The sequence below is a fragment of the Pleuronectes platessa genome, chromosome 2, assembly GCF_947347685.1.
Source record: "Pleuronectes platessa chromosome 2, fPlePla1.1, whole genome shotgun sequence".
NCBI lineage: Eukaryota > Metazoa > Chordata > Actinopteri > Pleuronectiformes > Pleuronectidae > Pleuronectes > Pleuronectes platessa.
In genome coordinates, this window is record NC_070627.1 from 29,441,760 (window position 1) to 29,466,874 (window position 25,115).

General features: G+C 41.2%; 1 protein-coding gene across 1 annotated transcript in view; it reads left to right on the top strand.

Annotated features, from left to right (window-relative positions):
* Window positions 1-18,097: 18,097 nt before the first annotated feature.
* LOC128459041 (receptor-type tyrosine-protein phosphatase gamma) overlaps window positions 18,098-25,115 on the top strand; it is a 342,929-nt gene continuing 335,911 nt past the window's right edge. The window contains exon 1 of the mRNA XM_053444144.1: window positions 18,098-18,191. Within this exon, the coding sequence (XP_053300119.1) occupies window positions 18,098-18,191 (94 nt within the window). The remainder of the gene's footprint in view (window positions 18,192-25,115) is intronic.

The following is a 25,115-nucleotide window of genomic DNA, read 5'->3' on the forward strand; positions in this document are numbered from 1 at the left end:
TCTTTTTGTTCTGAGAAAGTCAAGGAACTCCGTCTCCCAGTGAGCAACAGGCTCCTTTTGTTTCAGCAACTTCAAGCATAGGTGTGAGAAGCCACAAAAGTCAACTCCTATTGGTCACTCTGGCCACATGACCAATGGGTCACCGGGCCAATATAAGGGGACTTCTCCCCCAAACTCACCCTTTTTCCATCCACCAACGAGGACAGCACGCTTCTCCTGCATCGCTGAGGAGAGGGCCTGGCTGCTCCAGTACATCTTCTCTTCCCACCAACAACCGGAGGTCAGAGGTGCAGCTCTCCAACTCATCTTCTCAAGGAAACCTCGAGAACTATTGCACAACACCATCCTGAACACATTCTACCGGGGCACCATTGAAAGCATCCTGTCCAGCTGCATCACAGTGTGGGGCAGTAGCTGCACTGAACACAGCAGGAAAAAACTGCAACGCATAGTCAACACAGCTGGTAAGATCATTGGTGCCCCACTCCCTTCCTTGCAAGACACTTACACCACCTGCCTCACCCGGAAAGCTACCTCGATTGCGAGCGACACCAGCCACCATTCCAGTCTGACAGGAAGCTGAAATCCCCCCCCCCCCCACAAAATCACTCAGGACTCTGCAACAAACTGTCTCTTGTACTTTTTGCACTTTTATCACTTTTATCACTTTAATCACTACGTTTACACTAGAAAAATCTGTATGTTTACTTAGTATTAGGAAATGTCTTGTGTTATCTGATGTGCCTGTGCACGTTATATGTTTCACCGTGGGAGAGTGGGAAACGTCGTATTGATTCCTTGTATGTCTTGAACATGTGAAGAAATTGACAATAAAGCTATTTTATCTTTTTTATTTTTATTTTATTACCCCGCTGTCCCCTACCCGAGGCGGGCTAATTTAAAATGGATGGCGGGCCGCAGCTGGCCCGCGGGTCGTAGTTTGGACACCCCTGAGTTAGATAGTAATGGCCTGTTGGAAAACTTTCAGTGAGGATTTAGATCCATCACAGCACAGAAACAGCACTATTAAACATTACTAAAGACCTTTTCATGGCCTCAGATACTCGTCCTGTTGGATCCTGAAGAGTGTAATTTACACCATAGATCATAAGATTCTGTTACAGAGACTGGAAAACATGTAGGGATTAATAGAACATAATTACAATGGTTTAAATCATATATTAGATAAATTTAATTTGTTAATGTTAACAATGCAACCATATGTTAGCCTCACACACACACACACACACAAACCACATCTAAAACCTCCATCATTAATTACACTTACTTTTTTGTGTAGAAGTAGTGGTGCAGTAGTGTATCAGCTGTGCGATCTTTACCTGTGGAGAGGACTTCTCCGTGCTGCAGTTTTCTGTGTTCATGGCTGAGTGTGATTTTTTGATGTAAATGTGAGAACCACTGAGGGAGAGAGGTAAAGCATTGATATTCAGCATGAGGTTTAGCCGAGCCCCGTTCTCCAAACCTTGATGTTGACCTTCCGACCTTGCATTGAAAATCATTTGGCAGCTCCTCTGACCTCTTGCAGTATGCACACATATAGACACACCATCAGCTCAAGTACAAGCTGAAGTGAGGAATTCTTTGGACTTTTTTCACCACTAACTCCAACTTTCTGCTGCATCCATTTTCATACAATATCAAGGCCTGGAGGAGTAGTCCGACTTTACTGTTCCCCTCAAGAAATCCCCTGCAATCATTATCATAATTTCCATCATCTTATGTATGAAGAACAAAGCACAGAGTTAGAGTGCATTACAATCAACAAGTCACTGTCCTCTCTGAAAACCACAACATTGTTCTTATATGCGTTACAAAGCTACTGAAATGTGTCATCCCCGTCTATATTAGTAGCATAGGGAATTTATTCAAACGTCCATTTACAACTGATTCCATTCATTTTCCCGAAGTTGGGATTTTGTCTGAATATTATATTCACATGCTTATGTTTGATGTTATGTTCATACCAGCCATAATCCTTCCCTTGTAACAGATGACAGGTCCCACCAAGAACCTGATAAAGTCCAGATTAATTTGTCTCAGTAAAACTGTCCCATTATCAATAAATACATCACACCTACCCGTGTTGTACATCCCAATATAACAAACCAAGTTGGTCTCATATACCGCAATTTTCATCCCATCTCATATCAACAATTATAATGTCTCCCTTTAAGTATGACCACACATTTTCCTGACTTATTCTAAGTAATCATTAAGTTGTCTAAACCAAAGCTTGAAGGTGCTATCAGAAAATAAAAAACAATTGTAACAATTTGGCAAGAGACTGAAAACTTCTGTCCTGCCCACGGACTTCTTCAGAAAACTTACAAATGTGTAATTATGGAAAGCAATTACTATTTTTACCTATTTGTTTAGTTTTTACACCCCAAATCCAACTCTCACAACATATTCTAGAGGTAATAATTATATAAAGTGTTATCACAACTAAATACATAAAACATTTTCACGAAAGATTGAAAATGCTGCCGGAGATAATAAAATATCTTATTTCCTCAGAGTTATCTCCAATTCAAATCAAATATCTCACTTATGTTTACTAAACTAAATCAGCTGGATTCAATGTGTAATGTGTGGGTCCGTGTGTGACGTCAGGCCACACACATGTTTCTCAAGAAGTAAATAACAGGACAACTTCTGTGTCAGGGACAGACCTACCACAACAAAGCACCAGCACAATATTCCTGGATGTCCACAACGAGCAGGGAAAATACAGCTCTATGAGAGAATGGACGTGGCTCTTTTGAATTATACATGAAGCAGAAGGAACAAAATCAACTGTGTGAAGTACTTTGGCATGAATAAATGGTGCATAATTGATATGGGCTCTCTTACATTATGCATCCCTGTTCGCAAATCTGCATGTGAAGTTATGACGCAAAGCAGGTCAGGGGATCTGAGGGATACAATGTCACTGATCTAATGATCCTTGCTGTTAATGCTTTATGCAAATCTGCACTGCAGGCACCGCCAGGCTTACATGTATCAATTCAGCCACTAATGCAGACAACAAGAATAGATGGCTGGGGAGTATTTTTCCTAGCTCCTGGGGTTGTATGTATCAGTTATCCTGCCTGATGCACTGATCCGCACAACATACTGTTGAGATTCTGAAGGTGTGTGCTTCAGCTGTGTAGGTTCATATAGAGGTTTACATGCATCTCCAGAGAAGCATAGTTAAATCCTTAGACCCCTTGACCATTGGGATGCAAAGAATAGATTGCAAACAAATCTCAGTGTATTCCTCTGAAAATAATGAATATTTAAAACAAAAATCATCAGCAGAAAAACAACAAAAACCAAACTGGCAAAAACACTCAGGTATCTGTCAAATCACCAACATGCAGTTACAGGAACGTTAGTAAGGTTGGTTGCAGTAACACTCCTATGCTGCTCTGAGTTGCTGTTTGTCGGAGCAGGTGTTAGTGTCGTATTCACTGACAGTTCTGAGAAGCTGAGCTCTCACACACTCTAAAATGCAAGGATTCCTCTTTGAAAAGTCATGTGTCTATTTTTGCCTTCTCGACAGATGGCTGCCATTCGAGGGGAAGGAGTCATGTGAGTTTTCTTAACAGCACTACTGAGATTGGACTAATTAAATGCTTTTTTTTTTAAAGAATTGACTTGGAAATTTAATAAAAAACCAGCTGGTCACTGTTGTCCCCTGGCAGTTTCCTGCAGCCCAGCCTTTGGACACACACGCAGTGAACGCAAATTGAATCCATATGTAGAGTACATGGATAAAACCTATTAAGACACTAGGGACAGATAAGGACATACCCTTAAATAAAATGCAGATCTAGCATAAGTCCCAAATATGCCTGTTATGTTTTTATTTTGTTAATTGATATGCTAATATGCCATATGTTGTATTTACAGCAGCCCTCATTCCTTACTAAACATATGTGGCTCACGTGACGCAGCTCAGAAAACAAATAAGGTACTCATTCATGATTTAACCAGCCTGGTTCATTGGTTGCATATAAATGATTAACTTGTTTATCTTGGAATGATGAGTACTTACAAAAGCAACAGCAATTAAAACTGAGGAGCCTTGTGCATGCTATAGCAGATCCTAAGGTAGATTATTTATATTAAGGCTATGAGTGGTTGAAATTCCCTTGAATATCAGTTGTCAGTAATGCTAACAGCTTATTGTTGTTGTACTTAGCCACTTCAGTGTTTTAAACAAAAGACGTGTATCAGACATTCAAAAAAAACCTTCCGACTTACTTGCAATACTCACACTACTAATGTATTAGCCTGTTGAGGAGGGGTAGTGGCTGAACATACAAATGCTGCAATGTACCTGATTTGGAAATGCCAGAGAAGCCAGTGGAAAAGACAAGAGGGAGACTTGTGAGTAGTTGCTGCGTTGTACCTGTTGAGGAGAAGCCATTTGTTCAAATGCCAACTACCAAGCATCAGATTTAAAACTTACTGTCAAACTTTGAAGGTCTGTTAATGCAGACATCTTGGCTATCCAGCTTCCTACATTGCCACCTTTATTTTGTATTTTTTATCTTTTGCTACAGCAAAGGGAAAATGTCAACTTCCTGATTGAAGAGCCTTTATCCATAAAATAAAGGCGTGGATGAACCCGGTTAAAGATTAAACATCTACACAGGATGCTCTGATGTAAATTGAATGCGCACGCAACAAGGCACGGATCACAACAAAATCCAAGAGCAGAGGATAAATCTGAGAGCAGAGGATTCACGTGTGCACAGAGAGCAGCCCGAGTGCGTAGAACGGCTGAAGCTGGAGCGCAGGAAATCCTTGTGGGTAAGCCCACAGTTTTGAGCAGATGCAGAGCAAATTTCAGGGCACACAGGGGCTATTTGAGTGCAAGGGCAGGGTTTTGATGGAAAGTAATACACAATCTGAACATAAAGTCATGCTCTCAAACTGAAAGACCACGCTCTTGAATAAAGATAGGAAAACAGCTCCATACTAGATCAGACCCTGATCTGAACTGTTCATGGCCCTAATGTGACCCACTTGCACAGAAGAACAACAAGATCTCACACGCAGCACGCTGAATATGCAAGTAAACAAGGAGAAGTTGGTAACAAACATGGAGGCCACACGTGAATATTTACAGTTTAATTTCTCTCTAGATATGCTGTCTAACACAGACCAGTGAGAAGACCCCTTAAGTTTTGCTTATTGAAGTTTCATCTGAAGTACTTATGAGGACTAAAACCTCACTGCCCCTCCACTGAATACCTCAATCACAGCTGTTCCATGTTGTTTAAGCTGGATGACTCCCCCCGCCCCCTCGCCATTGAATTCCAATAAAGATCACATGGCTCTTCAGATTGAGGTCGCTCATCAAAAAATTTGATCTATATCTTATTTAAAACCACATATGAAAGTGGCCAAAATCTCATTCGAAAAGCTAAGATTCCATGTGATTTTTGCTGTTCAAACTGTCATTAAATAATCAGATCTGGGTCACATATGGGGGGGCGGGGGGGGGGGGGGGGGGTGCATCTGAGTCACCACCATCAATGTCATGTTTCAGCAAACATGCTTTGGAAGAAACATCAGCAAACATCATTACTTGCTTCAGTCAAGACATGGGCAAAGTACGGCCCGCGGGCCGTATATGGCACGTTGGGATTTTTAGTCCGGCCCGCCGAACTTGTCCAAATATTTAAAAAATATATATATATATATACAAAATTTTTGGAAACTAACAATTTAGTATCACTTACTAATATCACTTTGTAGTTTTAAATTATTTTTGAAGAAATTGTACTTTCTTGCTTCTTGTAGTTCTGGGTTTGTACCCGCTGGGTTGAATGCACTAAGCGATGTAAGTCGCTTTGGATAAAAGCATCGGCTAAATGAAATTAACAAATTGACAAACTACGATTCAAGAGTCAACTACCAACGCAAGTTTTTTGGTGGCATCCGAATTAGCAAAGGCTAGCAAGCCTTTCTCCGAAGGCGAGTTTTTGTTAAATTGCCTGGCAAATAAATGCTTTGCTACTTGTTAAAGGCCAAATCCTTTCATGTAATGACTTTTCCATGTCATTTATATTAGTTCACAAAAACACTCCATCCATCTGGTCCTGGTCAAATTTTAGAACCCATTGTGGCCCGCGAGTCGAAAAATTTTCCCACCCCTGGTCTAAAGCCACAAAACCCCTCTCTCAGTTCAGCACTGGAGAGCGCCTTAGAAATCTGAGCAGCTGCAAGACTGACACGATGCAGCAACTTCAGCACCGGACAGCCCCATATGGGTGACATCATTTTCCCCTGCACCAGAACTGGACTCCATGTGCACTTTTATCTTCACACGTTTGATCATATTTAGGCAGCATGGGCGTGTCCTATGCTTACAATCAAGGGGATTTAAGTAGGTCCACCACCCATCCCCACTTTCAATCATAAACAGTTCTTTATCTACTTAATTTGTTTCTGCTTACTTAAGACAGATAGTCCCCTCTCGCAAAACCCAAGTCTATCTATCTATCTATCTATAATTTCAAAATAAAACAGGAAACTCAAATTAACCAAACACAAGCAAACATTTGTGTCCACATTATCAAAAAGTGTCCATGAAAATCCCCAAAACTCTTTAGCTCAGAGTAATGACAGAAAATCGCTTGTGTCTGTTTGATGTGTTCACCTCCTCTAAGGAATTGTTTAGGTATGTGTTGTCATTTTCCAACTCATGCACAATGTCATTAGCCAGTCAATCTGGTAACTGTATGCCTCCTATTATTTAATAAAAAATGGGGGATCAGCTTTGAACTGAATCTTTGTCGGCTCATACACAAACCCACTCAGGTCCACACTAACTGAGATCATACAAACCAACAGCCCATTCAAAAACACATGAAATAATAAAGATCATCCTTATAACTCATTCAGCCAGAAAATGTTTCCGTCTCCAATGATATTGCTGAAAGACATGCTGCTGGGCCCTGCTCCGGCCCTGATGCTTCAAAATTATCAAGCCTTATTCACAAACTAATTTTGAATGCTGAAAAGACCTAATACATCTTTGAGACAAATCACCGTAAGGTGGTATTATTCATCTTACCATCAGAAATGTTGTGCCACAGGAGTGTATCCTTGGTCCATTGCTGTACCTACAGTACATGATTCAATAACTACCTTAGCAACCTAATCTTCATCTCAAGGCGCATTGAGCGGGTCGAACTCTAAATCGTTTTTTCTTGACCACTGTTGAAGGAATTTCATTGCTGACTGTTTATTATTATTTGTGTGAGCCATATACCAACCGGCATGTTAAGATTTAGGAAAACTGTAGTGTCTAACTCTTATTTTACATCTGGAAGAGATTATTTTTTTAAGTCACAAAATAGAGGTGTTAAGGCCCTCGGCAGAAGGTCATATGATTCCTTTTTTTCTTTTGAGATATTGTGTCTCCTACATGATTAGTAGCACAAGTTTAAGTATCTCAAGTTTGGAAATGTCAAAAAAGATAAAGATTATTAGTAGCACAATTTTAAGTATCACAAGTTTTGAAATGTCAAAAAAGATAAAGATTAAAATAAGACTTTTCCATTCCGTTAAAAGCAATGCAAAAGTAAAAGGCCATTTCAGATGCAATGGCTAGGCTATCCATCAAGTGGAGCAGAGTTTACAGGCAGTCCCATCACACTGCCAGTACAGCAGACAGTAAATCATTATAACGGTTAAATCATATTGACTCCAAGTTAGAAATGATCACATATAGTTGCTCACACAATTCATGTTTATGGCCTAAAAAGTGATGGGACTGCTTATTTTCAACCTGCTGAACATGCATTATTAAAGCCCTTTCTTTTCAAGAAAGTGACGCCTGCATTCAGAATGTAGAGCATAACCATTCTGTAAATGGATGATTTCTAAATAAAAGTGATATAAAAACAAAATTATTTACAGTTTGAGGCAGAAAACAATATCCTGGCTGCATTTTACTGTTAATGTCTCGAGAAAGGTTTGATTTGGGACTTAGAAGCAATGGCAAGAAATCCAGCACAACTGATTTTTTACTTTGAAGCTATTTTTTATTTTACAGTACAGAAATTACGGCTTTTCGCAAGGTCGCAAAGGTTCCAGTTTTCCCCCACACAGTGGTGTAAAATTCAAGTACTCCACTCCATTTTACTCATAAAATGAAAAAACTAAATATTTAGATAATTAATTACACAAATTATGTTTCAGTTACAAAAATGTACCGGAAATGTAATCGTAACGTAAAATAACATCCAGTACTACATGTGAAAAGGAATAAAATCAAACTTGCTAGAGTTGTCCCATGCGCATTATGGAAACATGGAAACAGCTCATGTTCCACTTCCCTCCACTGGAAATTGCATGAGGTAAATACCTTATAACCCTGATCACTTGAAAATTCACCATTTACACAAGCCTAACTTGAATAAACAACACTTTGACTCTGTGGGTTAGTGTTAAGTAGTGATTTGTCTATTTCTGAGTCTTCTCTATGAGATGTTCATCAACCGCTACTTACTTTGCCTGAAGCTTACAGGTGCTAACGTGCTAAATTGATTAAATCCGTGCTGGAAACAGAGAATTTTCATCATCACATTTTTTCTCTCATTTAAAGGGACCATAATGCATTAGTTTTGGTTTCCTGTTCATACCAAGTGATGGAAAAAATGCTGTGTGCCAGCTTGTTTGCTCTGTTGCAATGTGGTAACAGTAAAAATGAACAAAACAGCCAAGAATTTAACACAGACACTAACCATCACTTTTGACCATCAGACAGCAAATACACACATAAATGTACCTCTACCAATGATGATATGTTTACATTGCTGTCTGTCAATCTGTCTGTCTGTCTGTCGTTCAGCAGGATTACTCACTAAAAGAGTGGGTAGGCAGGACATGACACAATCCATTATATTTTGGAGTGTACCTAAAATAAATGAGCTGTCCAGGACTTTCTTTTCCCTTTCTTGAAAAAAGAATAATGGCAAAATAGGGCATTGGAGAGTGTCCTTCTAGTTAATCTTGTGTTCAAATGATCGTCTCACTGACACCAACATCTCTCTTTTCAAAAGAGAACTGTGCACAAGAAAATAAAGAGAGCATCATAAGGATGGAACTACAAGGGGCTCGGCTCTGCCTAGACTAACCATCTTGCCATGATAGGGTTTTGCATTTGAATCCAATGAAAACAACCTTAGGTCACAGGACATTCGATCAAAAGGTGCAGCTAACTTTGCAGTTTTACAGATACTGTAGGGAAAGAAAAATGCATTCCAATACTTACACATAAGGGCAAATCCACTTGAAGGCAGAAGAGCTCGTTATGTTTTGCGCTAAGCTCTAGGTCATTAAAATCCTATATGACATATGTGCAAAAGCCTGCTTTCATTCAGATCATTTATTTATACCAGAAAAATGTGATGTTTGTCCTGAATAGAGAAGTGTGCTGAACAGTGGAAGTTATGAGATATAAGGTAAAAAACACAAAAAAATCTCACGACAGCAGAAATTGAAGCCGTCGGAGGTGGAGGACACAAAGACACACTTTTCTGTAGCATTGCCTCCAGACTGACGATGTTTAAAATAAAATTAAACCTGGGCCGTATTAACTGAGGCGCAGAATACTGTGTCGTGCACAGAGCTGAGCAATAGAGCTGTGGCTATTTCTCTTAGATACATTGCAACGTGGACGTGGACTCCGCTGAATAATTATATAAAACAGCTGCTTCAGGATCAGACGCACATTAAGGGTCCGGTCGTCCTGTTTCTGTGTCTCTGTTGGAGCTTCCTCCTCACTCCTCTAACACTTCACATTTCATCAAATAACACCAAAACTGATAACAAGTTGTTAGGACACGAACAGGACTGATGTTTACTTTATGTTGGTTTGATTTGACACATGTTTAAACCTGCTACATAACACAAGATGTAACGTGACGCGCACAGTCAGGACATCAGGTTTAAAGGAGTCATGATCCGATATCATAGATTATTAACTAAATACATGTGGTTATCAGTTTGTCTGAAGAGACACATAGACAAACACACCACACACACACTCCTGCAGGCAGAATTTCCCGCACTGTTTTAACTTCATGTTGCAGAAGAATCAAAACCCTGTTTATCCAGAAACATTCATATGAATTCAGCAAGTTTTAAGAGAGCTGATGAGGATGAAAGTGCGTCAATTTCATGGTTATATAATACATTCGGTCAATGCATTAGTATATTAAATTACTGCTGTCTATCTAATATTTGTAGTTTTAATATACCGTGGATTTCGTCCGAAGGGTGTGTGTTTACATTTTCTTGGACAGCACATACACACATCAGTTATGCTTGCGCATGGTCGAAGGAAGTACACATTTTTTCAGAGTGAGAGCAAATTTAGGTGCGAACATATTGATGAATCCCAGATTTGTGCGTCAAAATTGCGTACCCACGGTTTAAGCACAGGTTTGTGTGTACGCACTGTTCCACCCAATTCTAATCAGATCATCCATGAGTCAAAGTCAATTTTACCAGATGTAAGGAAATTCCCATTGGCTGCCCTGATAGATCACATTCACAGGAACGTGAGGGCTCTGTGACATTGACCTTTGACCTCTAGGCACGAAATTCCAACTCAGTTCATCTTTGAGTTAAAATAAAAAATGTCTACCTAAATTGAAGAAAGTCCGTCGGCCACTGGCAGATGCCGGCGCAGAGGCAAAAAAGTACTGTGTACATAACCTATACCATGGGTCTTATCAGAGCACATTAAGAACACAACTTAGAGTTAGATAGATACAGTAAATCATTCATAAATTCAGCGTGGTGGAGAAGAAAAAACGCATCTTGACTAGAGACACTTAGGTCAGAAGAAAAGTAAGTTTTCTTTCAACAAAGCCTGAGGAGGCAGTGCAGAACGGTGCAGTAACTGGAGCAGTGTGCAGGCTGATATCATCAGTGTGAGCTAATTAGACAATTAGCTGTCTTTTCCAGCAACCTCTTTAGTGGTGACTTAGCAATATTTCTTATGTAGACCAATCATATAATTGTGAATGTAAATGTTGACCAATCTGTCACATGACATCGAGCGTGAAGTGAGAAGGTTAAAGGAAAATATTTTTGCCAGATGTGCATCTTATTGTTCTTATAAGTTATAATTCCCTATCCACTAACAACTAACCCCAAAGCCAAGTTTCCCCCACTTCTGATGTTCCTCACTGGTCTGAATCAAACCATAACTAATATTCCCTGTACCATGGCAAAAGCTGTACGTTTAGGCTTATCTGAAATCAGCCTTGTCTGTTTAACTCTTTTAAATCAAAAGCTGTGTTAATGTGTTCCATGGTGAAGACATGACTATAGATGGGCAGCTACAAAGTTTATGAAGCTTTTTATTTCACTTATAAATTAATTGCCATTAAAGTGAAAAAAGGAGCCTTTCATTGTCAGACAACCCTCAATAAGAGACTTGTCTCAAATAAAACGGTTTCTCAGCCTCAGCATGAGGGCCTGATAGCAGCAGATAGACATGTTGATGAATTGTCATTCAGATGTGAGAGAGCAGACGCTGGAGAGGATTGATCCAGCATCTGCTCTAAAATAGACTGACACCCTGTTAAACTTTCTGTCTGCTGAAAGAATCATGATCCTCCCAGTCAAATCTTTGGCTCGCTGCACTCCCTCTGAAGGAGGATCATTATTTTGATCTAACAAAAGATTTTAACACCTCTGAAGCCTTAAGGGGGCTGTGTTTTCTGTTTTTCAACAGCTTTAAAGTATTACTTTGAGACCCTGCTAGAGGCTAAGCATAAAAGTGTTTATCTTGGTCTGTCAATTGGTCAAGAACAAGAACCATTTGCAATTACACACTATTGATAATAATATAAGAATACTTATACAAAATAGTGTCAATAACACTTATCCCTTGAGGGTAGGGGGGGCTGAGCCAATCCCAGCTGACATTAGCGCAGTGTCGGGATATACCCTCAATCGCCAGTCCCCTCAAAGATTTTTATCTTTGTTATTATTATTGTTGATACATGTTTTCAGAAAACTATCTCTGAAATTCATGCATCTATCTTAACACTGTGTGGGCTTGGCTTAGCCAGAACTGTCCCAGCAATGTTCAAATTTCCAGTGAGAGACACAGCCAATACTCAGTGGTGAGGTTACATTTCAATTATAGAAGCCTTACAAGGAGACAAAATATATAAAGGATTTTGAGTACTCTTACTCTTCTTAAATTGACAATTTCTTTCTGATGCGACCTTTTCTAAATTTGAAATCTACCCAACCCCTTACGTCCTGTGCCTAAAGCTGTGTAGCACAGGCCAAACGTTGTTCTTTACAGAACTGAGGTGAACTGACATTCTTTATCCAGGGTGTGTGTTGTCACATAAGAGTCTAGTTATTATCAGTGTTTCTACCATATCATGTTTGGTTTGGTGCAGGAAATATGAATGCTCCTTAATCTGCTTCTTGGACACAGAAGTGATCAGCACCAGGCAGCCTTGCCATGCCTTAAAGCTCTGCATGGCAAAACAAGTGTTTTCTGTAATCACTTAATGGTCTGTGGCCAGAAATACAAGCTTCAGAACACAAAGACCGGAGCAGCATTATTTTTCACTGTTTTCAATGTTGACTTTAATGTACAGCATATACAAACAGCTATCCTGGGATTTTAGCTGGTGCTGCCCTAAATAGGCTGTCATCTGATACTTTGAGTTTCATCCACATCCAGTCAATAATATGTCCAGGGCTGTAAAATGTATACCTATATCTGCATATAATGCATTATACATGTCAATTCCAACAGTTCATATGAAATCAGATTTTTCAAAGAATAAAAGGTAAGTAAACCTGTCACCATGTCCATGTTAAGAGTAACTGGGAAATTTGAAAGTTTCATGAATCTTTGGTGCTAATGCATGAAAGAAGTGCTGCTTGAATAATTGTAGCTACAATTTGTGACGGTGAGACAAAAAGAAAACACTGAGAAGCATGTCCAGGAGTGCCTCTGGTGGACATTGGTATGATTTTCACTTGGAACTTTTAGACCCAAGAATTCTGTTTTGTTTTTACTCTGTGTCTTCAAGTAACTGCTTCACACATCCAGCTCATTCAGTGATAGACTGAACCTGTGTGATTGGCAGCTTATAACAGCCAGCCAAAGTATTGCGGGCCCTTTGAATTGGGCCTGTTGTAAGGCCTTGTTCTCCTGTCTCTGCTCTGTTGATGAGCAATTGTCTCAGATTGTACAGAACTCCTGCACAAGACAAGTACGTGTTGAATCTGAGATTGTGCTACTCCACACAGCCTTTTCTGATGCAGTTGTTTTTGATCTGTTTAGCTCTGAGAGTTACAGATTACTTTCGAAGGACCTTAACAGTGCTTTAACGTGAGTTTGCAACCTTTCATGCAGCCATTGAGTCTGTGCATGTACAGTATTAACCCTGGAGAATGTACTTATAGAAGTGATTGAGTCAGAGTCCACTCCAAATCTGCGTTTCTTTTTCCGCAGTTGATGCTCCTCAGTATTGTTTGGTCATGGTTTGGTCATGTTTGGACCCTGTGAAAGCAGGCAGTACAATGTTAACTGAATTCCTGTTGCTTCAATGAATAATGGTGTTTTAGTTTCTGCTGTGGGTAAAACCTGGTGAGCAACAAGGTTGCCTGGGTTTTACAGGCTTTGTGTTGTAGTTCTAAGCTTTGTGTCCTAAATACTGCAGAAATTGAAAATGTCCTGAACAAGACTCAGTTCATAAGACTAAACTTAGTTTGTTTTTTTTGTCTCGGACCACGAAGAGATGGTTTCGAAGATATCATTAAAGTCTGCCCTTGCTCTTGTATTAAAAGTGTTCAGTGAATTTGTTGGGCTTATAATAAGATTATATGGGGCTAAATGGTTAGAGTAAGAAAGACACAACATTTCCTTTTTTAATGTAAACTAATACAATCAAATGGAACCATGTAGGTAACAAAAAAAATGTGTTTTTTTGTGCTTGGTATGACTTCCATTTTTCAATTTTCTCTAGTAAATTAAAAACAACAGGTGACTGAAACCGATGGATAGGGAGATCTTCACTGTCAAGAGAACGGAGCCTTTTGTTCTGCAGCTTCAATTTAGACTTATGTTTGCCAGCTAGTGTCTTAAAGTGAACATCTTCGAGTTGCGATACATTAATAAATATTGCAGAAGTCCCTGGGAGGGTTGACACGCTTTAAAATCAGGATAATAATACATGACATTTTGTATTAAATCAAGTATAAATTCATCTTTCACTACACAAGGGCTTGTTGAGTAATTGCAATGTGATTTAAATGTAATAATTGTTGACAGAGAGTTCTCTCTGAATACAAAATAAATCCAAATAATGATCTTTCTTTCTTTATTTCAGATTATTTAAAAAATAAAACATTTCAAATCCATTATCATATTACTGTTTTATTGACTTTCACTTCCCAAGAAGTTCCTTTCTCTTGTAGTCAAATATTTATTCTTAAAGTTGTAGTGTATAGATTTCTCTGACATAAAGTGGTGAGGTTGCATGTTGCAGCTGAACACCTCTCACCTCATCCTCCCCTTCCAAACATGAAAGACAACCTGTGGTAACCCTCAGTTTTCATAAAAAACTCAAAGTTTTGCAGTCTGGGCTACTACAAGAAACATGTTTACCTCCGTAGAGAGAACCCCACTGATGCAAATATTTCAATATAAATGGCCCATTCTCGGGTAAATTAAACAAAAATGTGTATAATTTAGATGAATTCAAATGACACACTGTTTAAGAATCATGCAAGAATGAAGGGATTTCTATGGTTCTCCATTAAGGACAAGTTAAAATCAGAGCCAGGTCTCCTTTGACAGGGAACTCTTCTCTTCTCTTTCTGTGCAAACTTCAAAAGGGCAGGTTCTCGTTCCAGGGTGCTGGAAAGGTCATACTGTAGGGATCCTATTTTCTCTAATTCGTCGCACTTTAGACCCCGTGATGTTTCTCTTCACCATGTACCTGATATACAAACACTATTACAACTTGATTTCTACAATTTAAAACAGTTTGGAAACTCAAGTACTAGAACAATGGTCGGCCTTCCCAGCTTATAGGCCTCCATCCTCTGATCCACTACCCCTTAACACATCAGGAGATTTAAAACCTACTCAACACATATGCAAGTGCAATGCATACCATGGGCACCCTGAACACCAGCTGCACACACTGGTCTTATAGCATTCTCAGCCTGATCGCAATCCTGCACCTTTACAATATAATCATACTCCCTAAATTAGAATGACTATATATAATGTTAGCTATATGACCACATTTACAGACAGTGTTCAACTTACTCCAAAATACTTGTTTTGAAGAGGAGAGGTTAAGAGCAGAGATATTGGTATTTTTGGGAAACACAATTTGCACTTGTCTTGTCTTTTATCTTGTCACTTGTCTCTTTCAGATTTTGTAAATACAAATTGCGACCAGATGTGACCAGGGATTGTCGCTGGAGGGTCTTTATCTGTCATCATTGTGTCTGCATCGTGGTCTAAAGACAGGCAGTGCTTCGTTTTTCTAACTCGTCTGTAGTGGACGAGCTTCTCAAGCTTTCTCCCCCTGATGTAGAGCAGACAAGGCCTCTGTTCAGATCTGGAATTAACATCTGTCTCAGTCGATCCGATCACAAGTGGACAGATCTGGGTTTGTCAGTTCACACCTGGCATTACAATGTTTCTCCAAGTGTCTCCAAACCACATGTAATCGGATCCAACTTTCCAATTCTATATAAGCATGCAGATACATCATGTCTGTGCACAAGGGGCAAATGATTTTGATTTGAGTCAGTCTGCACTGCAACGTGCAGATATGTGTGCAGCTTCACAACGAAATACAATATTACTTTTTGAAATAATGAAAGAAAAATTTAAAACAACTAACTCCTAACCGGAGTAAGTAAGCGTAGAAGTGCTCTAAAAATGAATATTAAAAAAAAGTACTGCTTGCCATAAAACTACTTGTAACATAGTACCCATCACTGCAAACTACAGATTGAAGTCTACTTACCTGTGATACAAGTCACATTACGTCATTTGAAATGCACACTGGAGCATCATCTGTGAGAGGAAGTGGCCAAGGTAAGGGCCATTTATCAATTGTATAAACGGCTGTCTGTCTGTATGTGAAACACATATCTGGCAAATTTGATCGACTTCACACTTGACGTGTCAATTATAAATTTCCGGCGAATATTCAGTGCCAAGTTTGATGCGATTTGGACTTGTGATACGTTCAATATCAATACAAATTCCGTTGACAGGTGACCAGAGTTCTGCACTCAGTGGGTGCAGCACTGCAGGGCAGTGTGCCTTCAGTGTCTACTACGTCCTTGGATAAATTACAAAGATGGCCGACAACTGGCAGCCCGTAATTAAAAACTGTCCGTCCAGATCATTTCGATAATTTGATAATTTTTATTTAATTAAATTTGACTTACACAGACATACACAGGAGTCGCTGGTGCTGATCTCTATAATGGCTACAACATTCATTGAATAATTTCCTCTTCAACAAAATCAAAGAACAATCATGTTAAATTTCTCTTTGATGATGTAAAACCAAGCAGAATTATAGAGCTTCTATTTGAAGACGTTGTGGACTTTGGTCTGAAGATGGAAATATTTAATAAACCTATGAAATAACCGACATACAACGTACGAAAAAATAACTTGAGTTTAAATAAATCGTTGAACTTACATCAACGTCACACAATTATAAAGCAAATCAATTTCTATTTCATGAAACACTGACTATGAAATTGATAAAAAAAAAATGGAACTCAGTTGATCATAGGTACATTTTGTGGATTTGGTACCAGCATTAACACAGGCGAAAGCAAATAGCCCATTCACAACCTGCAGCTGTAGACTGATGCTGACATTAGGACCATTTGTGTGACAACCCATGATGACATGTGGCAGTGAGTGTGTGGGCTTACACAGATCCAACATAAAGTAGGTGTTCTGGTGCATCTGAGACAGTGTCACAGGAGGAGGGGCGGATGGGGGGGCCAGGGTCAAATTCTGATCAGGGGCCCAAAATAGTCCTCACTGGCCCCTTTATCGTTGCAGGTCTTTACATAATCACACCATTAGGGAGCTTAACTAGAGTGGAGATTACTACACCTTGCACTGTATTAAGTGATGTTCTACAATAAATGCTATAGGCTCAATAAATCCTAACTGCATCCCTTCCAGTCTGAAATCCGTCTAAGGCAGAGTGCTGTGGTAAAAACGGAGGGGGGGGGGGGGGGAGTTCTGTCAAATGTGGATCTATTCTCAGGTCACTACAAGCTCGAGGACCCCCTGGAGAGCATAGATCTATTATTACCTGCTATTATGGGACATGTTCCGTTTTATTACCGAGCGACTGTGCGTTCTGTCGCCGGCGCTAGGATCCAGAGGAATGACCCCCCCCCCCCCACCCCTCTCTCTCTCTCTCTCTCTCTCTCTCTCTCTCTCTCTCTCTCTCTCTCTCTCTCTCTCTCTCTCGCTCTCTCTCTCGCTCTCTCTCTCGCTCTCTCTCTCTCTGCTCGAGACTGTTTTAAAGTCTCTGCTTGACTTGGGCTCACTCGTTACTTCCTGGATGGATGGAGGAATGGGAAGCGTGCAGCACCTCTCCATCATCACCACCACCACCACCACCACCGACACCACCGACACCGACTCTCTCCTCTTCTTGTGCCCGACGAGCGCTCCCTCCACCGCCGCAGCCGCATGAGCGACAAGGCGCCGTGTGGACCTCCGCTGCTCCAGTCTCCTCTAACCCACTTTTCCCTGGCTGCATCCTCGCGCTCCTCCATCACCACCAGTATCTGAGTGTTATGCTGATATCCGGGAATATCGGGGGATTTGGGGACGGAAAGACTCTCCACTGCTCCTCTAACTAAACCTCTCCACCGTGCACGCTCCCGGTCTCCGCTGCGTCTCCGGCGCTGCTCTTTACGCAGCAAAGGCGACGCTAATTTAACCGCAAAAAGGGGGAGAAACTCAACAGTTGTTGCTGCTTCTTGTGTGCATGTCGACGGGCGTATCATCACAATGTGGAGGCTACTGCAATCGTGCTGTTGCTGCTGGTGGATTTTCTTGATCGTTTTGCCAGCCTGCGTGCTCCTCGGGGCCGATTGCCATCCCGGTAAGTTTAATACCCTACAAGTCAAACGCCGGGCTTTGTGTTTTTGCTCCGAATGCCTGTGGAGAAAAGCGGTTATCCCTGAACTATTGTCGGGACAAAAGGTTTCTCTAATAGGCTGATGGAATTAAGTAAGGTCCCCTCATTGAATAAACTGCCGCCGGTCTCTAATGTTGGTGCCGTTTGGACGCGCTTTACCGGCACCGGCACGTTGACTGGAAACTGTTGGAGGTGCAAAGGGCAGTTTAGTGATAGGATGTGAATGCAGCTTGGTGACCTGTTTGAGCCCGGTCAAAACACAAGTTTATCACAAGAGTCCTTTTCCCTCTCCGCTCCAATTCCACCGTTTTTTATTTGTTTTTATTCCTGTAAATAGAAATCCGATTGTGAAAGAAATGACGGATAGCGGGAATTCTATGTGAAGAGCATTGGATGGAGAGGGTTGCCAGTTGGGTCAGGGATACGGGTAGTACGGGTGGATGAAACGAGGAAGATGTGATGCTTTGTCAGCCGGCGGCGCGTACGCTGCAGCCGTTATCTCACCGCCTGAAGCAAGACAGCAGGGCTGTGGAGCCTCCTCTCACTCCCAGGCACACCACACTAAAATCCAGTTGAGCCTCAAATTTGTTCTAAGGGGAAAGCAGACCTCGTGTCAGTGTATGGGGTCATATAGACCCACACGAGGGGGCAACAGATAATGACATCTGACCCTGTGTATAACACTAATTTTCTATTTGAAAAGAAAACCCATCACTGTCCCTTATACTTACTTTTATTGAGATAATAAAGTACTATGTTATAAAACAGAACTCAATTAAGTCCCAAATTAATTTTGTAAAGGGAACGCTCTTCTCCAGTTATCGATAAATAAAATACCGCTGGGCCCGGACCCCAGGGTGTGAGGTCCACAGCCTCCAGTAATTAAACCCCCAAGATCCAATAGCTTAAGTGAATCTTAACCCTTTCTCTTGCTTTTACTCCCTTACTGCAAGGAAGATAAATCAAATGCATCATATTGCAAAAGATTCTGCAAAATCTAATTTGACCTTGACCAGATGTGTCCATGCCTACATTCATCTAGCTGTTCATCCTACATGTCTCCTGGACACTTTAGCAGGTCCCCCAAATCCAATTGAATCAGGAGTTGCAATGTTTATACGTTCACACGGGCTGTAACAATTGGCGTTACACAGATAATATTTTGACACAGAATCTCCATCCGGGAGCATCTTTTTCATCCAATGTCGATACGCCCAAAATGTAATTTAAAGATTAAACAGAGGTTGGGTGATGTGAGCCCAATGGTAAATTGTGTTTCTCACCAAATACCTCTACGTCTGTATGAGGAGACATCATCATAAGCGTGACTGATATGTCGATGCAAGACAAATTTAGTTAAAGACAAAAATGTAAAACGACTTTGACAATTTTAAAAAGCAACACTACACACAATGTTGGGAGAAAATCACCCTCACGCTCTCTGAGTGTTGTTTTGTGTCCTGATAATATACTGACACATTACCCAGCTCCGCTCTCAACCCAGAGCGTAACAGAAAGGCTGAACAAAACGGGCTTGCCTAGCTCTGTCTTTACAGTATTTTTTAGGATAACCCCATTAAATATTCAACGAAACCCTTTATTGAAACATATTCCCTAAATGGCCCCAAAATCTCCATCCTGATGAGCCATTCTAGTGTTGATATACACCAGCGGTTGTGTTGCTGTCCTGAAGCCGGTCGCAGAAATGACACATTCTCACAGACCCAGTCAGTCAGACAGTATTAGCCTAGTTTTCAGCTCGCCTAGATTAGCTCTTATATGTTTTACACGTCTTACGCGGTGTCAGGAAACACACACACACAATGTGAGAGAGTCAGAGCTAATTTAAAATGCTGACCTGTTGACCAATGATAACTGCTTTTAAAAATTTGTACCAGTATCCATGTACTGTTAGGATTGATAGACGGACTTTAAATTTTGAAAATGGAGCTCTTGTTAGACACTCAGGATTTTTGTCGTGCCCGTTCATCCCCTCCATTTTTCATCTTGCATTCCATCTGATCTCAAATCTGGAGAGAAATCAAATCAAGTGAGCCCAGAAGCAAGAGAGAGAGAGAGAGCTGCGGCGAGAGATGGATGGCACGGATGGATAGATGGAGGGAGACATAGATGGAAAGATGAAAACAGGACGGAAAGGAGAGTTTAACCCACAGGTTGAGCATTCATTCGTGTTGGTTCATGCAAACATGAGGATTGTTTGTGTCGTTGAAAATTAAATCACTTGGTGTTCACAGATGAAATATCGAGAATAAATACAATAAAATGCATTAATAAATTTTCATCATGATGGAGTAGCTACTTATTAATAACAGACTCATTAGCAGGTCAAACTCTCCGGTTGTAGTGTGTGTATTTAAAGGGAATGTAACACATCAAACGGCTGGTGTGGATTCTGCATCAACTCAGAAAAGCAGATAAAAGCATTTATTAATTAAAAGAGTATAGAAATAAAAAAAAATAAAAAAATTATAATAAGGCTGTCAACTATTAGAAGAAATGTGGAAAGGCGGGGTTTCTTTCTAACAGTGAAATGACACATGTCAAAATCATTGGCATGTCACTTTGTCTTGTGAAAGATACTAAATCAATACAAAAATCTAAAGGCATCTTTTTGTGCCGTGAAAATCGATTGCAAGTGAAGTATACCCTGTGCATAGGAAACAGACGGATGCATGGATGGATATTCCTTTGCCAGTTTGTGAAGCTTTACTGACACGGTGAATGTCTGGGGAAGTAAGCGTTGTCGCCGAAGGGCAAACCCGTGGCTCAGACCTCCGCACATTGATGATTCTCTCCACCAACCCCCTCCCTACTTGACCCCTTCCTTCACTCCCCCTGCCCTCAGCTCTGCTGCGTGTTGTCATGATACCGGCTTTGAGCAAGCCCAAGGTGGCGGGTTCATGTTGAATGGCTGGCAGATGATGTTGAAACAGAGATGAGTGTGCTTCTCTCCTGGTGGGTATCGTCATCCGCAGGCTCTCAGCGCCGCTCTCCTTACCTCCAGCGTGCTCTTCTTTTCTATTAATAAGGCTCTTAGCTGGGAGATTGGGCTGGAAAGGAAAGATCAGCTTTCCATAATAAAAATACGTCACCCGTGGGCCACATGCAAATGCAGTATAAAAAAAAAAAAACGACGCATCTAACAAAATAAATTTGAACAGTTGAGTGTGAAGTGAAGACAATAGTCTGAGAGGTTCTGTAAAGATCCACAAGAATTCTGTTCAAATATGAAAATACACTACGTATATTTTTTTATCTGCTCTTGGATTTTTGTCAGTTATTTTAATAAACATCACCTTGTTATAGCAATATTCGACAAAACATGCAGATGACAGTTGATGCATGGTGTGCTGTGAAACAGAGCAGTGATAAAGAGATGAGCCACATTTTTCTCTGAAAGTGAGAAAGCCATTCCCGAGTGTTACTGAATGTTTGATCTGCTAAGCGCTTCTCTTATTTGCCTCATGTATGTATATTCTTTCCTTTTCCATCTGAGGATGTACTCAGTTTCTAATCCTATAAACATTAGAAATATTCCTACATGACATGTCTTCATCATGATCAGAAATAAGAGACAGACGGCAGTAATCTATCTCATGTCGTATCTGTGTGGTTTTGTATCTGCCGGCATATTCATAAAGCAGACATAATCTCATCTTCGTCCCTGATGTGGCTCCCTGTGATTTCCTCAGCTTGGAGGCTATAAAGTCCGTGAATAACCTCAGTTCCAACCTGCAGTGTTGGAAGGCCGTGGGCAAGGGCTACATCCTCTGAGCTCAGTCTGGAGCACACTTTAATTATGTCATACCTCGCTGCAAAGCAACACTCACAGTGATTAAGTCTGCGTTACAAATACGGGAGTTTTTTCCCCCCGTCTTTACAAGTGACCTGCCTGCTGCTACCACGGCCCTCTGGTTGTTCACATAATGGTCGGCTTGCAGCCGCAGAAACATCTGTTTTTTGCGGGGATGGAATACATTGAACTCCACCGCGGGGCGACTGCTCGCTGACACAGGCCATCACTTTTTCTTTTCTGTCTGCAGTGTCAGTGTTGAGGCATCACGCCCCTGTCACTGTGCTGTACTTCAGCCTTGGGTCAAGCAAACACTCAAGAGAAAGGGAGGGGAAAAAAAGGAAGAAAACAGAAGGGACATGGAAAAAAAGAGATGTATTGGCTCCAATCTGTCGCTTTCTGCTGAGAAAAAATGAATGGGTCCTGTCGCTTGTGGCTGGGAGGAAAAACAGAACAGTCATTGTAATCTCACCAGTGCCTGAGCTGGCACATCTCTTCACCTCCACGAACGCTTACACCCTTCCCTCCATCTATCTCTGTCTCTTCCCTGCCTCATTGTTTTTAATCGACCATCCTTTTCTTTGTTGTGAGTATGTGAATGCACGTACTGCCTTTATGCTTCTTTTTTTTAACTATTAAGCATGACTCCGTGTCATGAACTTTTTCTCTAGCTCTTTGTGATGCACTGATACGGGGGAAAGGTTGACATTTAGGGACGAAATTGGATATGCTTCGTGGCCTTCAGTTGCCAACATTATCATCGTCATCATCTCAGTGCTCACCGGGCTATTATCAGGCTTCTGCTGTGGTCAGACAAACGCTAGCATGTCGGCTCACGGGTCACTTTATCAGTTGGCACACAGCCTGTCAACACCCCCCTTAACTGATCTCTTAAAGCTACAGTGGCATGTCCATACGTGTTTATGAATCTACATGCATGTATGATGCAGCTGGGGAGGTGTTAGATATCTGTGTCAGATATCGCTAGAGAGAGAGAGAGAGAGAGAGAGAGAGAGACTCGGGAGCTAGATAACTGAGGGAAAAAATGTTTTTTTCCACATTGATTTTCAGGAGGAAATGATGCTGTTCTGCTGCACAAAGTGAACCAAAGATAAATAGGTCTGATAATGAAAACAATAGTAATGATGATATTAAATGCAGGAGCACTAATGATATCTGAAGAACACCATGAGTGGAGTCGAACATGGAGCATCATTTTTGCTTCCGCTCTGTGTTTCTGCTCAGCTGAGTGGGCCTGTTAGGCGTTTAATCTGTTCCTCATCCTTTTTTTCCCTGTGCACCTCATGAGTTTGTGGCCCCCCAGCTCAGAGTGACAACAGTGAATTCTGGGAAAGGTGGAGCTGTCTTGCCTCCTTTTGCTGCTGCCCCGTTTCGCGTATCTTACTTGGCTGATGAAAATACGGTGTGGGCTTCAACTGTCACAAGGTTTTCTCTTTTTTTTCTCTTTCTCTTCACTATCCATTGTTCCACTTCACTGTTTTTAATCAGGTCCACTGGCTGCTAATTTGGAGAAGAGGAGGGGGCGCTTCCCGATCATTTTCTGGAAGACGCGTCAAGCTTGAACGAGCTGCTTTCCAACAGCATGGTCGACCCACCTCCCCCTCATATTTACTCACCGTTCTCACTCTGTTCATTGTGCTCTACGAAGTCCTCTTTGCATGCGGCAGGGTTTTGTTAGCTGCCATATGTGCTTCCCCCTGCCATTAGCACAAACATGCTTCTGAAGCAGACATTTCATTCTTACCTCTGACTAAGACTCTCGGGAAAAAAGCCTACTGTAGAACGAGCATCAAAAACACTTTGAAGCAGTCTCTGTCCACTATGGCTTCAGTTACATTTTCTCGATATAAAAGCCTATAGTGTGTGAGGGTTTTGTACCTTTTTGGTGCCTGCTGAAAAACAACAGTGGCGAATATATAGTTGAGAGAAAAAATGTTGGCCAATAAAAAGAAAACAGTCAGGTAAAAGAGGGAACATACATGGTGGATGCAAGTGATATCTGTGTTAGGTGATATTTATGGATAATGGTAATGGTGAGAGATCCCGTCAATTTATCCACTGCTCACATCACAGTGATTTTTTATAAAATTTGTTGTAGAGTATTATTACTAGTATAAAACACGTATGTTATTTAACCCTGCAGACAACAGCAAGAGCGTTAAAGATTAGTTGAATGTCTGTACAATTTCCTCTTTTTTTTTTGTCTCCTCTCCCTCTTGTTAAACCAATAAATGCTGCAAGACTCCCTGGCAGGCTGCGGTTGCGTGCAGGCAGAACGAGACACAGAGATGGGAAAAACAAAGAGAAACGAGAACGACACGGAGACGGCATGAGATGTTGATGAGAGTGGAGAGGTGTATGCAGCCAAGCCCTTTTTTCCATTTTGCTAAGCGCGATGCCAGGGGAGCTTCTGTGTCACTGTGCGGGGCTGCTGAGTGTTAAAAGGAGCTTAGACTGACAGGCTGTCGACTGGCATGGAGTCTAACGAGCCAAACCAATGGCGACACCAAACAAACAGTGGGAAGCGCAGGGAGAAGGAGATGAGATGAGAAAACAAATGGACACCACGAAAGCCAAAGAGTTTGCGCTCCACCTGCCCGCTAGATTGAAACTTGTGACCTCGAGTAGTTTTTGAAGCTGTAAGATGCTGGCTGATGGGATATTCCTGACAGGGGGTGCTGACGGTTGCCAGGTGGTTCTTTAGGCCACAGTCATTCCCCTCCCTCCTTTCCCAACACCTTGGCACATGTCAGGACTTTCAGACACTTTGTGTTCTTTTGTCAGGCTCAATAGGTGGCCCTTCACTCTGGAGCCCTGACAGCTCGCCAATACACTGGTGAAAGGTGTAGATGGGTGTTCCTGCCATTTCCCAGACCACTTTCTCATTTTGAATGGTGAAATGCACTTCACATGGCTTCCATCAGTCATTCCTGCTGACAGCAGAATGGAAGAATGGAAGCAGCTATTTCCTCCCTTAGAAATGTGACCGAAATGTCACCGTCTTACTATGATATTTGGTGTGTCAGTTAGACAACAGTCCTCGTGTTTACCTT